This window comes from Corylus avellana, chromosome ca7 (assembly GCF_901000735.1).
Source record: "Corylus avellana chromosome ca7, CavTom2PMs-1.0".
Taxonomy (NCBI): domain Eukaryota; kingdom Viridiplantae; phylum Streptophyta; class Magnoliopsida; order Fagales; family Betulaceae; genus Corylus; species Corylus avellana.
In genome coordinates, this window is record NC_081547.1 from 19,134,986 (window position 1) to 19,151,271 (window position 16,286).

At 34.6% G+C, this 16,286-nt stretch overlaps 1 protein-coding gene across 1 annotated transcript; it reads right to left on the reverse strand.

Annotated features, from left to right (window-relative positions):
* Window positions 1-495: 495 nt before the first annotated feature.
* On the reverse strand, window positions 496-9,142 carry LOC132186739 (coatomer subunit delta-like). Its single transcript, XM_059600765.1, has 13 exons — window positions 8,892-9,142; window positions 8,242-8,321; window positions 6,985-7,024; window positions 6,263-6,486; window positions 4,744-4,986; window positions 4,467-4,644; window positions 3,813-4,117; window positions 1,926-2,124; window positions 1,676-1,829; window positions 1,235-1,297; window positions 1,027-1,123; window positions 842-934; window positions 496-744 (listed from the first exon to the last, which is right to left on the reverse strand). Exons 2-12 carry the CDS (start codon window positions 8,242-8,244, stop codon window positions 845-847), a joined length of 1,596 nt encoding a protein of 531 aa, XP_059456748.1. The 5' UTR covers window positions 8,245-8,321; window positions 8,892-9,142; the 3' UTR covers window positions 496-744; window positions 842-844.
* Between the last annotated feature and the right edge of the window lie 7,144 nt (window positions 9,143-16,286).

Consider the following 16,286-nt stretch of genomic DNA (forward strand, 5'->3'; position numbering starts at 1 on the left):
ACACTGTTCATCACCATTTCCCAAAAAAATCAACATCAAAACATTTTCACTTTTTATATCACATAATTCACTTTTTATTATTATTCAAATAAAAAAAATCACTACAAAACAAAACTTTTTTACTTTTCCATACCACTTTTTCACTTTTTTATACAAAACATTCTTACTTCTTTTTTTTTTCACATCAATCTACATCAACTATAGTATCTAGGCCAACTCATTTACCAAACACCACTACAATGGGGAAGAATATTGGATTTCAAATTGGGTGTTTCTGGGAGCACATTGGACACCAAAATAGACATTGAAAACAACTTGCCTTTTCACTTAACCCTTGTGCATAATTTATTGTTACATAGTTGTATTCTTTTATTCTTGCATAACTCGTATTTATACTTAAGAAATAGCATTTTCCATAGTTCTGCAGAATCAGCTCTCTCTTTCCATTTTTTTTCCCCCTCTAATTAGTAAACATACATAATGTGTACACTAAAATAAACAAAACAAATCTCTTTGGATTTTAAGTTGGTTCAATTGTACTGGCAGCATATGGGCCAGGCTAGACATACAAAATCCCAAAATGAGAAAAATCACAAGTAAAATCCAAGCTCTACAGAGATCCTTAGGCTGAAATCACAACAGAAATGCGATTGCTAGAATCCAGCCTGATGTACAAGAATCCAAAGACAAGCAGAAATATGGGTTGCCAAGTGGGGCAAATGCAGTTATTGCAAGAAGTATCTCCTACATATAAGGTTCATACAAGTGGATATAATAAGTCCATCGATCTCACTTCTTATAGAGTAGAAAAGGTATAACATCAAAATTTTAACCCACTCACCACTCACACCACTTGGTAATTCTCTGTGATTAACTGTGTTCTCTGGGCATGCTTCGGCGGGACTCCGCCCTTCAGAGGTATCACATTTATAACCTGCAAGTGAAGTAGAAACCAAAAAAGTACCTCTCACGGTATCAGAAAAATAGCCTGTTACAATTGTCAAACACGAAGGAAGAAGAGCAAACCTTTAGATCACTGAATGTGTTAGTGGCTGAGAACCGCACAGAAATCGGGAAGAATATAGATGAATCTGTTGGAGGAACAACAAACTCCATGGATCCACTGCCAAGGATTCAATAGTGAAACACAAGAAATTTGTAAGCACTGGTATTAAAAATGAAAATGTAGCACTGCAAGTTTTGAAGACCAAAGAGTCCAGGGTTTACAACAAACCTTCGGTTTGAGTTATCAATAAGAAGAATGGACCACTCCAACACAGAATTCCTCGAGTCATACCTGAAGTCAAAAGCGGTGCAAAAGGTAACAATAATAACAGACAAAAGTAAATGTTTAAACCACGTTAACTTTTCAAACAATATGCTAATTCAAATCTTTTCTCAAATTTGCAGTCACAAAGTATGACTTTGGCACCTTCTATTTTTTGGACACTACCATCTTAATCAAGTCTCTTCTTCAATAACTATAAATGGTGAAAATCTTGTGCAAACTATCAGTGTCTCGTGTAATTGTAACTTTGATTGACGCATATACCCGAAGGCGTTGAAAACCTTGATTCAAATACTTCATAATATAGCCAGTTATGGCATTCCTAAATAGTTATTGATAAATTAGATGTTAAAATAAAAGAACACGACATAAAATTGAATCTCGCACCTCCATTCTCCATCAATCTGCCTAACATTTGGTGCCTCTCGAAGAGCTGGAAGAGGTACTGAGATCACAACATTCCGTAGATCAAACATTGATGAAGCTTCATATTCAATGCTGACATAAGTTTCATTTCCAGAAACAGAGGGCCAGCAGTTGACTGAAACATAAATTAATTCATGTAAAAGTTAAGAGCACAGAACATAAATTGTATACAAGGAAGATGAAAGATGGGAAGTGTAAGATTTTAACCCACTTGTCAATGGCACCACTGACTCATCTGTACTTTGCATTCTCCACTTCAACAGACCAACACCTGTTGCATCACCACCCTGACCGGTTGGGAAAGGCCTATTTGGGTCCTTAAGGCCTAGAATATTCTCGTTGGAAAATAACTCTTTGTTCATATTAGGGTGCGTCTTGAAAAGGATACCTGGATTCCCACCGGTTTCAATCTGAAAAATAAGTCACAATTTGTCATAATTGCAGTGAAGCAAAAGCACAAAAACTGTCGCCGCATGGGCAGCCAGAAATATACGTTAAGCGGAGACAAAATTTCAAAATAAACATTAGGAAAAAAAATGCAACTAGAGAATTGATTCAACTAGGATTATAAAATTATTGAAAAAAAGTGGGGATACTGCTCACCTCACTGGAGCTGTATTGTTCATAATACTGTACCACAACACTTTGGCAGCTTTTGTTTCAAGGCTTTTTTTTTTTTTTTTTTTTTTTTGATAAATAATAACCAGTCTTATTAAAAGCGTAAGGTATCCCTAGGTACACAGGGAATATACAAAGGATCACCTAACTAGAAAAAGAAAAGCGAGTAAAGAAATCATCATAACTAATCGACAACAGATACAGATGTGCCACAGTCCAATGACACAAAGTGTGAAAACAAGAGGATAAAATGTCATCCAAAGACCTCTCCAAGTCCTTAAAGCACCTATTATTTCTTTCCTGCCATAAACACCAAAACAGACACGTAGGCACCATCTTCCACACCACAACACTCCTCCACCTCCCAGAAGACCACCAACAGGCTAAAAGATCAAAAACTTGTCTTGGCATCACCCAGGCCATCCCAAAGCGACAAAAGATGGCGTACCACAAAGCAGAAGCAACTTCACAATGAAAAAGAAGATGATCCACCATCTCCTCACTCCTCTTGCACATGCAACACATGTTTATCACAATGACGTGACGCTTCCTGAGATTATCCAAAGTTAGAATTTTGCCTAGAGCCGCTAACCAAACAAAAAAAGCCGCTCTCGGAGGAGTCTGCGTCCTCCACACACTCTTCCAAGGGAAACTTCTACCCTCATTGCCAGCCAAAGCAAGAAAGAGGGCCTTAACCTTGAAAAGACCTCTTTTGGAAGAAGTCCACCACAATCTATCTTCACACCCTTGTCTTACTCTGACTGAATGCAACACCTGAAGAAAGGATGCAAAGACTTCCAACTCTCAATCATGTGCCTCTCTATTGAAACTCACATTCCACTAATTTGAACCTCCCAACATCTCCATATTAGCCGCAACTGAAGCATTCTTCTCACGAGCAATTCCATATAAAACTGGAAAGGCTACCTTGAGAACCGAATCTCCACACCACAAGTCATGCCAAAAGCTAATCCTCGCTCCATCCCCCACCAAGTCAGGCTTTTATTTTGATCTCTTTTTTGAGTCCTTTTATTTAGACTATTTTCATAGGGTGAGATTTTATTATTTTCAAGGCTTAGGATATAATTTAAGTAGGGTTCCTTTCTATCAAAGTGAGTTTAAAGGTTGTAATTGATTATTATTCCGATTTCATATAAATTTTCAGCAAAGCTATTTTCATCCTTTTCCCTAGCTGCCTGGCTCAGAAAACTAAGAAGACCAGCCCTTTAGCAGTGATTTTAACCTATATTAGTCTATCTTCAATCTTTGTTAGAGTAATAATTAGATAATTAAATTTATCATTTCTTATAAGTATAAGTTTTTGTGACAACTGGTGACTTAATATGGTATCAAAGCAGAGATCCTGAATTCGAACTTTGACTTTACCGTTTATCTCCTATTTCAATTAAATATTTCCTATGTTATGTCTCACTTGTTGACTAACTATGCACAAGCGCGCAGAGAGAGAGAGAGAGAGTACCTGAACTTGGATATGCCCATCTTCTTCATTAAGAATTTGAAGTGACAATGTTCCTTGAACATCAAAGTTACTAACTCCACCATCTCGTTTCAGTGTCACATTGAGTTTCTCCTCAACAGTCAAAGTGATGGGATCAGTTAGTGGTGGAGCAGCTGATCTGGACTGGCCTGTCTTTGGCTGCACGTCCTCAAGAATTACTTCCCCTTCTGCCTTCAAGGATTCTATGAACTGGTTTGTCTTTTGAGATTTACCAAGCTGCATGCCAAGACCTTTTGGAGGAGCAGTGGCAGATGAAGGTGGACGACCTAAGGACGAGGCATACAGTATCATAAGGGTTTCGAGCGGTAAACATATATCCAGCATGAAAAAATAATTTTAGAGAAGAGAGACCTGTGTTCCGCAAAGAGGCAACCAGTGTAAACCTTAAACACAATGCATTGCAATGTATTTAAATGATATTCTAACATCTGTTTCTAGAAGTTGACAACACATATCTCACATGTTTATGAATAATGTACAAGAGCTAATTATTAAAATGTATAAACAGAAGATTCTCATGAATCTAAAACATGTGCCAAATATCAACATTATCCACAACTCATCAAGAATGAAAGTGCCCATGTAGAATATTCATCTGGACAAACAGGCACAAACCTTTGGACTTGGTAGAAAAGGATTCAATATCAGTGCTCAATCCAAAGCCGGAACCACTTCCAAAACCACCTCCGCCACCACTAGATATGTTCATATCACCAAAGCTACTCTCAATTCTTCCAGAGCCCATTGACTGTAAAGAAATAAACCCTCCTTTATCCCCTCTCCCCCTTTCAATCTGCAGAATATGTAACAATAAATTTTATAAGGGATGGCTGATGACTGGGAAAATAGGCAGAAAATATATACAGAAGCATTGCAGGTCCTTTAAGGATACCTTGCTTTTGTCAATCTCACTAGCTTTGCGCTTCATAATATCCTTGGTTTCATTGATCTTGCTCTGCAATACCAGCTTGTGCAATTTCTCTTCATGACTCTCCATCTCACAATACTGTTTAACCTGTGCAACAGTTACATTTTCCTTGTGCCCAAGGGAGATGACTTCATCAAAAGCAAAAATCAGCTCAAAAGCTGTCTTGCAAATTCCCTCTTCATCTAGAGAATAGGCATATTCAGGTACCTAGAAATATTTAAGGAACAAACTCGATGCCTCTATTTGACATGTTCAACGTGTATATTTTTTAAGGACATCTTTGACATAAATATCGTAAAAAACCTCACATGCCTCAGAAACTTCTGAAATTGTAAAAATGGGAAATGATGAAGAATACAAGAGGTTCAAAAAAAAAGAGCTTCAGAGAGCAAATAAATCTGAGAATGATGGTCGGCAGGCCCACTTAAAGATCAAGTCTAGCTGATTTTTTTTTTTTTATAAGCAATGAATTTACATCAAAGAGAGCAGAGGGACGCAACCCTAATACACAAAGTATATCAGGGAAAGAGACAGTCACCAAATATTCACCTGAGGTAATCCCAAAACCAGTTATAAACCTTTAGTCATGTTGTCTTACGTATTAGAGCCTTAAATCATAGTTTTCCCTATACTTAGCTCACCAAATTAGCAGACATAGTCAGCTTCTGAATCTGTCCTAGGCCATCCATGAGGTTTATTTTAAGTAAGACAAGTTGTTTCATTGGATCCTTATTTCAGGCCTTTAGTAATCAAAACTAGTCAATCTGCCTAGATCCTGTCTCTAAATTGGGGGGTTCAAGAATAAGAAGTGCCAAACGACTATACAAAGTCTATGTAGTCTGTCAGCTTAAGAGAGATATTCAGAGAATTTTCAGCAGCTTCAAAGCTCTTTCAAGAGCGTGTGATTAACTCCTCTCCAGCATGATTGCTAGGCACAATTGATCAGGCTTTCATTTCTTTCGTTTTTCTTTTTGTCTCTTTCTCTAATCTAAATTCAAATAACCAGACCTTAAATTGTTCAATTAAACCTACAAAAAGTAGAGAAGAAAACCTGTAATTTTTTTTTTTTTTTTTTGATAAGTAAAATGCTTTGGTGATTAGAACCGATAATGGCTTTACCTGTAATTTATTCCACGCCCATCTCTTCTACCAAGCCCTAACAACTAGTAAACCTTTCTGTATAAAACAAATCTCTTGGCAAATAATTACGAAAATGAAGGTTCCTAAACTGAAAAAGAAACAAGAAAAACAAAACAAAACAAAATCTAGTATGCACTAAGAAAGCTTCAGGAGATGAAAAGGAGATAAGGCATAAGCATATGGGGCACAAAAAGATCAAAAAAGTAGGACCCAGATCCACACAAGTAATATTTAAGTTATAGCAACAACCTAACATATATCCAAACTTAGTCAATCAAAGAAATCAAGGGAAACTTAACTTCAGGCCATGAAATAGAACAATCGACCACCAAGAAAAGGATACAAGCTTAGAGAGCAGCCTCAAAGTCTCCAAATCTTCAAGGATGTTGCTTTGTTTGTTTGTCACAAGTAGCAAGTACAGAGCTTCTATTGGCTGGTAAACATAGCGCACATTCTCTGTCTCAACATATGTGTGCTGCTTCCCAGTTCCTACCAACTTGGGAAAAGCTGCAAGAAGACCTTCAATTCTTATACGAGTCATATCCACAAACTGCCTCGAAACAAGCACTGCAACCAAACAAAAAATACAAAATGTCAACAGAAACAACTCAATGATGTCATCGTACTCCATATAGTGACTAACAAATGAAAAACTAAAACAGAGCAAGGTAATCAATGGCAGATCCTGCTCTAGAAATAACACATTTAAGAAAGTGAACATCAGCAAAGAATTAATGTACCATTCAAACTCACATTTATGGAATTTGAACATAGAGATGTCAAGTCCATACTAATGTTGAATAGAATCATGATCAAAAAGAATTGCATGATTTTGAATTCAAATGACAATATAGGAAACATGCAATTTTCCAAGCCTCGAAATATTTCTCAAAAAAAAAATTGAGATAAAAAAAATAGCAATAATAATTCGTGAGATACATCATAAAAAAAAAAAAAAAACTACCCATCAAGGTGGATAGTTATTGAGATCAACAAGAAGGAAATTAAAGATTTTTCGATAACTCAACTCAAGGAAAAACTGCAACTGACAAGCAAAGAACTCACCTTTACCAGACTTGCTTACAATAGAAGCGGCAAGAACAACCTATATCGCAAATCAATGTAGTTAAGAAACAATTTTGTTCGAATGTATACTACAAATAAAGGAACAGCAAAAATAAGTAATATGTGCCAAAAACGAATTAAACCAGAACCAAACTAGGTTGAATCTTGAATAAAAAGTTTTAGAGAATGCTTAAAGGAGACAAACTATAGAGAACCATAGTACAAAGCTTTAGACTATCCTCTCCATATTGGTACAGATGTATAGAGTGAGTTCAAAATGTTAGAACTGTAGTAAATTGGTTTCAGATTCTTATATATGTACATGTCTGGTGTAGATAAGAAGAGCACCTCCATGCATATGTGCACAGTAGTCATAATTGATTATCCCATAGTTATATAATTTTACATGTTTTATTTCAGGAGCTTCTCCGGAGTTCATATAGGGGCCTAGAAGTAGCACAACTAAACAAACTACTTAGAGGTAATATGGGGCAGTGTGAGACCTTTCAAAGTGTAGCAGTGTGGAAGATGATCACATAATGCTAAATGTAGTATATCTAGAAGAAAAAAATGATTGTAGTTTTGAAGATTGTGAGAGAATGGAGATGGAACTAAAGGTATTCTTCATAAAAACCCTTCACCGCTGAACAATTTGCCAATGATTGTCTTCATATTTCTCTTGCATACTTCCTATATACTTGGTTGCACTCTTTCACTTTTAATGAATTTCAATCACTAATCAAAAAAATTGAAGTATCCTTGTCAATTTATCTCCAAAAAAAAAAATCATCTTTTTTTTTATACACAGATCACATAATCTCCTATAGTTTTAACAACCCACCAATCATAATAAGGTTCATGCATTATTTTATGGCAACACATACATTTATTGACATTACAATTCTGAGGGTGACATTATAGTGGAATGCAATATTAGGCAATAATAAATGTCAACCATTCAAGAAAATGAGCTACTAGGAATGCAACGCTCTATGCAGGCCGCAGCAATGCAATATGTTGCAAAAAGAGTACTCATTCCAATTGCTGAATTATGGTATGACATTAATTCCAAACCCCATAACTCAATTGAGAAAAGCACTGAAAAAATGAAAAAATAAAATACATTCTACTCATTCCAATTGCTGAATTATGGCGTGATATTAATTCCAAACCCTGTAACTCAATTGAGACCGGCACTCAAAAACTGAAATAAATAAATAAAGATAAAAAAATATATATATTAGTAAGAACCCTTACCATCTTGACTTATTCAGAAATGAGAACCAACAAAGACCAGCTGAAAAGGCAGCAAAGGAAACTGTATTTGTATCGAGCACCTAAAAGAATGAAATATGTTGTTAACCACATAAACATTACAATAAGAAGCACAACCATGTACAACCCAATTGTTACACAAAGAATAGTAAATAGCACAATTAACACGCACACGCACACAGGGGCATCATCATCACTACATATGAAATGGAAATGGTTGCATGGAACCGGATCTTTCGAATTAAACCAGAGCCCAGATTCGAAGTCCACAATCTAATGATTTATACGAAATCAGAAATTCCAAATCAGATCAAATGCATACAGCAACTAATCACAACCTTCACAAAAATCCAAATTTGCAACGATACAACTGATGTAATAATACAATAACACCGAATCTTCGCATAGAAGATCGTCGTAAGCTCTGATCTCGGGGGAAAGCCACTACTGGGAGCAGAGTTGAACCCAAAAAAAAAATTACAGATTTAGAAAATTTTGAGAAAATGGCTTAAACCATCACTCACAAGCCACGGGCTCATACGAATGTCAAATCCATCATGGAAAACAAAACTTAAACCATTGACAAAAAAAAAAAAGTACCAATAGATGGCATAATAATGTTTGAGAGAGACCTGTTGGCACGAAGGCAATCGATGACGCCGGATCTGTGAATCTACGACAACATTTTGTCAATGACAGAGAGAAGAACGGGAGATGTAGCTCGATTGTTCGGCGAAGACGCAATTTTCGGAGAAGAAGTAAACGGCGATGGCAATTCGGCGAGGAGGTGTCCGGGGGGGAGTGAGAACGATCCGGCGTTTTGTCAATAGGAGAGACAGAGAAGAACGGGAGAGAAGAACGGAAGAGAAGAAAATATGAAACTTTAGATTAAATCTGGTCTTCAAAAGAAATATTAAATGACCAAATTAAATGCTAACCGTCCGATCTGGAAAATAAATAAATAAATAGAACATAAATACCAGATCGTCTAAAAAATAAAATTAAAACTTTTATGTATATATATAAGAAGACAACTATGCCAAAAAAAATAATAATAACTTACCTTCCACCACCAAATATAAATAAATTAATATTTTCCTTAGTTTCATAATATTATTTATTCTACAAATTCCATTATGAAAAGAGTATGTTTAGTTATGATTTATTAACTACTCTTAAAAAAAAATCAATATGGTGAAAAAAAAATAATAAAAATAAAAATAAAAAACCTAATAATATGTTAGTATATATATGCTATAACTAATATCAATATGTTTTTATGAGATAACTCTTCTAAAATTAATTTTTTATCTCCTTAATTTTATTTTCTTCATCCCCCTTACCTAAAATTGGATATGAGCAAAGCGTACGATAGGGTAGAATTGAATTTTTTGGAGGCTATAATGAAGAAGATTGGGTTTGCAAGTCAGTGGGTACAATTGATTATGACATGCATTCGGACGATCTCTTATTCGATGTTGGTCAATGGACAATCGTATAGAAAGATTGTTCCAACTCGAGGTATCAGGCAGGAGGATCCACTATCTCCATATTTTTTCATATTGTGTGCGGAAGGTCTGAGTTCACTTCTCCAGCAGGCTGAAAGAGATTGACGGATTACAGGGCTTCCTATTACTAGGTGTATTCGTTTATGTTAGAATATAAGGAAAGTATATAATATTTTTCGTATATTCCATAATTAAGTTGATATTAAAATATTCTCTATTTATAGGTTAATTGTAATCATATATTTGGATTGTAATCAAATCAAGAGGATTTGATTACCAAACTTATATTTATACATTACCCTATAAGGACCTTTGTATTGTAAAAAAAAAAAAAAAGTAAATGAACACAATGTAGCCCTTAGGGATATTCCGAGTGGTGGACGTAGGTGTCTAACACCAAACCACCCGTAAATTCTTTGTGTTCCTTTTCTATATTGCTTCTGCTCAATATTCCGCATATCATTATTTCAACATGGTATCAAAGCTATTTCAATAGCTTAAACACTTGTGTTTTGCTGATGATAGCCTGCTTTTCTGTAAGACGAGCATTATTGAGTGGCTATGTATTCAGGAGCTCTTTGCTATTTATAAGAAAGCTTTAGGACAAAGAATAAGGAGAAAACTTCAGTCTTCTTCAGTAAGAATACAAAAAAAGAGGCGAAAGATCTTATTCTTTGTAATGTGGGTGTCAATTCAACTAGAAGATATGAAAAGTATTTAAGGCTGCCTGCTCTAACTGGGAAGTCAAGTGAGTGCTTTCACAAGCATAAAGGGGAGAATTTGGGATAGGATTAATGGGTGGAATGAGATGTTTTTATCTCAAGCAAGGAAAGAAGTACTGTTGAAGGCGGTGGTTTAGGCTATTCCAACATACGCCATGAGTGTATTCCTTTTGCCAAAAACTTTAAGTAAAGACATTAATTCCATGATGTCTAAATTTTCGTGGGGGCATAAGGATAATGGATCGAAAATGGCATGGATGATTTGAGAAAAGATGGGAAGGGGGGAGGAGAAAGGTGGTATGGGCTTCCGAGATTTAGAATTGTTTGGGATTGCATTTGAGGAATAGAGCTTTTAAGTCAAAATGAGCTTTTGGGCAAAAGTTTTATTTTTAAACTTTTGCTAAAAGTGCGTTTTGGCAATTTCTAGGTTTTTTGGACCCTTAAAAGTGCTTTTAATTTTTTTACCAAACGAGTATTTTTTTTTTCAAACGGACTTTTTGTATGTTAAAAGCACTTTTAAGCTCTCAAACGCAATCCCAAACAGGCCCTTAAAGTGTTTTAATTTAGCCTTGTTGGCAAATCAGGGGTGGCGAATAATTCAAAATCTTGATTCTTTGGTGGTTCGGATATTTAAAGAAAAGTATTTCCACAATGACTCTTTTCCAACATCCAACCTTGGTACGAGACCTTCATATGCTTGGAGGAGTGTGTGGTTAGCAAAACAGCTTCTTCAAGAGGGATTAATATGGAGGGTTAGGGATGGCAATGACATAAAAATCTGGAAAGATAGATGGGTTTCATCACCATCAACATATTCTATCTCATCTCTGGTTAGTATGCTTGATGTTGATGCTCGGGTTAGCTATCTTATAGATGGAGATACTAAATGGTGGAATAAAAGTTTGATCTATGATATTTTTAGAAAAGAAGAAGCAGATCTCATATGTGGTATGGCAATTTGTCCGAGACAGCAAAGTGATAGTCGGGTATTAGGGCTAGCTATCAGTCATATCGGTCCGGTTTTGGGGGTTTTCGGTTACCGACCGATAAGCTATCGGTTAATCGGTTAGGAACCAATTACCAACTGATAAGGTTTTATACCGAAAATTATCGGTAATCGGTTAAACCGGTTTTCGTGGGCTTTATATTAGGCTTTTTACTTTTTGCTAATTGGGGCAAAAATTAATTGTTTTGGGGGCCTAAATACTTTTTGTTGGACTAAAATAACTTACTAAAAATTAGTTGTTTTAGACCTTTTGGGGGCCTTTTTATTTATTTATTTTGGCTAAAATAGCTTATTGAAATATATTGATCCACCACATCTTTTTTATATTATAAAATAAAAATCAAAGGAATAAACTGCCAATGACCTTGAGCTAAAGTTATAGTAGTGATCAATTATTTACTTGCTGAGGTTGTAAATTAACAAGGTTTCAATGCTAACCCTTTCTAGCTATCTTATCAAGGAAACAGTTGGGGAAGGCAAAGGAAAATTTATTAAGAAATCAAGGATATTTTCATTTTCCTCGTTGTTTCAGAAATCTAAACAAAATCTAAAAATTTGTGATCAACCATTCCAAGCACATGGTTAATATCCTTTGCTTGTTTCATCATCAAGGACACAATCAATCCATTTCTATCATGCCATTGTGTCATTCTATACTATCTTGCAAATTACTTTTTGAGATTAAAACCTTACATTTGTCATATAGATAGAAAAAGTCAATAAAACAGAGAAGCCTAGCTAATGCAATTACAAACTTATTTTCATGTCAACTTAAACAACCGTAAAAATTAAAATAACAGTCACAAAATATTAATGTGTCTTTAGAAATTCTAATTAGACTAAGCAAATCTCAACCAAACAAAACCAATTAATAAAAAATGTTTTCACAAAAGGCAAAGAAATCACATCCAATGCATTCATTAAAGTAGCAAACATTGCACCAATCTTGCAATCTCAAATCAACAAAACTCAAAAAAAAAAAAAAAAAATCAAACCTACCCAAACCCAAATTAAAATCCATCCAAGAATAATAAACAAAGTATCAACTAAGTAAAGTCGCTTAGTAAAAAGAAAATAAGTTAAATAACCCACATAAAGGGCAACACCAATTACACAAATATAGTAGAGAGAAAATATAAAGATAGTCATCAATATGGATAAACATAAACACAGTTACATAATAATTTCCATGATCCACTTCAAACATGGATTATCTTCAATTCCTTAAATTTGCTTCCTTCAATAATCCAACAAATCAAAACATAAACATAGTGAATCGCTATTAGTGATTAAAATTAAAGAGTAAGAAATAAATATCAAGTAAGAAAAAAATAAAATGCAAAAAACTTACCAAATACTTTAAACAAAACATCACCCCGCAAAGTTCATCCATCAAGTCTTAATCCACGTCAAATGTGAGGGAATTAGACATAATTTCTACCACAATGAAATTTTTAAAGGATTAATAAAAATAATTTAATCAAATAATTAGAACAATGAACAAATTTGAAATTAACAAATATTACTCGACTCAAGCTTGTAGCTTTCTTCATCTTCAATATTAGGCAAGAGTGACTCACCATACTCAAAATTGGGAGAAGATCTCAACCAATTCTAACAACAAATAAGAGTTTTCACTGTTTTTAGAGCCAAAGAACTTCGAAAAGGTTCTATGATGCGACCTTTGATGTTAGACGCTGACTCAGAAGGAACAAAAATAAGTGGAATTGCCAGGACATCCCGTGCTATCTCGGTGAGAACCGGAAACTTTGCCTTATTTACCCTCCACCACATTAAAATATCAAAGGTCTCATTTGGTGTCTCGACCTCCTCCGTACAATATTGTTCTATCTCTATCCAACACATCATCACATTTTTGGACGCCCGAAATGAATGGTAAATAGCTAAAGCATCTTTCTTATTAGTACCCACACCTCCTGAACTTGTACCCACACCCACACCTTCATTTGAAACCCTAGCCCCACTTTCTCCAACATTCTTAACATAATGTTGATATAACTGGTCCAAGATACTCTTTAAGTTGTCAACAATTTTTTTTGCTTTTGGTATACCCACATTTGTTTGTAACCAAAATTCCAAGACAAATATCTTGTAATGTGGATCAAGAATAGAAGCAAGAAACAACAAGGGGTTAATAGCCTCAAAGTCTCCCCAATACTTATCATATTTCTCTTTCATTTTTGTTACCATGTTACTCAACGAATAATCATCACTTTCACGATACTCCATCAAACAATGATAAACATTTTGGAGTATATTAAAAAACAAGTTGGAAGTTGAGTACGAGGAACCCAACATTTGAATTGTCTCCTCATAAAACACACGCAGAAATTTAACAAAGTACCAAACCTTCTTCCAATCATCTTCAGTCGAAGCCCCCAACGAATCCCTCCCCCCACTATCATCATTCAAATAGTTAAAAAAATTCGAATCTTCGTCTAACATAAGATCAAATGCCCTTTCATACTTTTGTGCCACCTCCAACATGGTATAAGTAGTGTTCCATATAGTGGAAACATCAAGTTTCAATGAAGATTTACACCCAAGTGTCTTCCTTTCTATACAAGACTTAAAGAAGGCCAATCTTTGGGGGGGGGGGGGGATCCCTTCACATACTTCACCATATTTCGGATCATTTCAATTGAATCATGTACATCATTCGTACCCTCCTGCATAATTAAATTTAGAACATGCGCACAACACCTTACATGAACAAACTCATGGCGACAAATAACATCTTTAATTGACATATTTCTTTCTTTTTTTTTTATATATATATTCACTAATTGCCTTGTCATTAGCATTTGCATTGTCAAGTATTATTGCCAACAAACAGTTAATCCCCCATTCCACCAAACATTGCTCTATTTCCTTGATAATCGTTATTGCCTTGTGATCTGACACTTGGCGTATGACATCCTATAAATTTTGTAGATTAAAATAAAATTATAAAGCATTTTTGTTTATATATATATATATAGTTGCTGTATTTAATTCATGTGATTATACATAAATGTGAATATTTATATACTCATATATAGAAAAGCCATTAGAATAGAATGTTATGTGAGTTTTTATCCAATTAAATATCATGTAGATCTCCTAGAATATAGGAGGAGATTTTATCTCTTCTTAACTCAACGTGGTACGTGATAGGTATATATATATATAAGAGGACTCTTTTAGTTAAGAGAGTATTAGTGAGATTATTAGCCTATTAAATACTTTGGAGTCTTCTAGATTTTAGGAGGATTTATTGCTTAATAATAATAATAATAAAAAGAGACGTAGCCTCCAAGCCAATTTTATCAACGTGTCTTACTCTTCTAATTGATTTGCCACTTGTATTTCATGCGTAAGATGAAGGCTTCCACGTAATGGACATTTGTCCTTTTGCATGGATCTCCCCATATCCATTTTGGCACTTGTCCCTTAGCTTGATTTTTTGTTTTATTATATCTCTCTCTCAACTCTCCTTGATATATTATAAATACCCAAAAAGCCTTCATTTCTCATCAGGACCACACAGTAGAGAAAACAAGTTAGAGGTTATTTCAAGTTTTTTTTTCTTGCAACCTCATTTCTAACACAGCAGCGGTGAGGACCCCCTTTCTCTATTATCATTTTTTTTTTTTTTGAAAGTGATTTAGGATAGGTTATTATTTGCTTCTTATGGGTATTTTAGGATTCTTGTATGAGTGGTTATTTAAGGAGTTTGACTCTTATTATTGAAATGTTAGTTTTGTAGGTTTTATAAAGATTATATATATATTTTGTTTTGACAAATTTTTTTAATATGTTCACATAAGTCAGTATAATATTTTTGTGATTAGATATTATACATCCATAATAATAATAATAACAATAATAAATTTTTTTATATGTGTAAGACTTGTTGGATAAATGATTAGCACCTCACACATGTGTGTGTGTATATATATAATCACGTTGTTTTGTGTGTACATATATATAAATATATATATTTTATTTAAAATTTTGACTAAAACTTTAATATACTCCGTTAAGCTCATCTATGCAATTTATTTAGGTGAAAGGATGACTTGATTCAACTCAACATCAAATCCAAGTAAGGGGACACAACACCAAAAACCCCAACAAATTTTATAAGTCTTTTGGAAAAATGTTGAGGATTTTATGAAGAATTCATTTACATGATTTTCAATTGCACTTCCTTTCATATTTTAATGCCAACTGTTATTCAATCATATGTCATTGTTTAAGAATTTTACATGTTACAGTTACCTTATTTCATGAATTATGCATGAATGCAATTATGAATGAAAAGAACTCTCAAAGTTCATGGTATAGCATACAGTTACAGATGAGCTTACAGATCATATGAAATGTTATATGTGCATTCATTGCTATAAATGTTTAACCCGAGACATGATTATAGTGACGATCGGTACCGCATAGGGTAGCATGGCAAGCACACCAAAGACGGTTACGAGAAGGTGTGTGCTATCGGCCAAGTAGCCTTTACCTAGGGAAGTTCCCAACCTGGTAGCTCTCCCCTGTGATGACAGGATGAGCATATAAGTCCTTCGGGACAAGCCAACGTGCGCCGCTCACGGTAAATTTGTGGTGTCGGGTCAAAAAGGGTAAAATAGTAGTTTTGAAAGAAAAGTAAAAGGAAGTACTTGTACATCTTATAAGTTACTTGCTATTCTTATATTAATTGTCAATTATTTTATTATTTGTGCATAACTGAGATTATAGCATAAAATCTGCATAGCATGTTTTATAGCA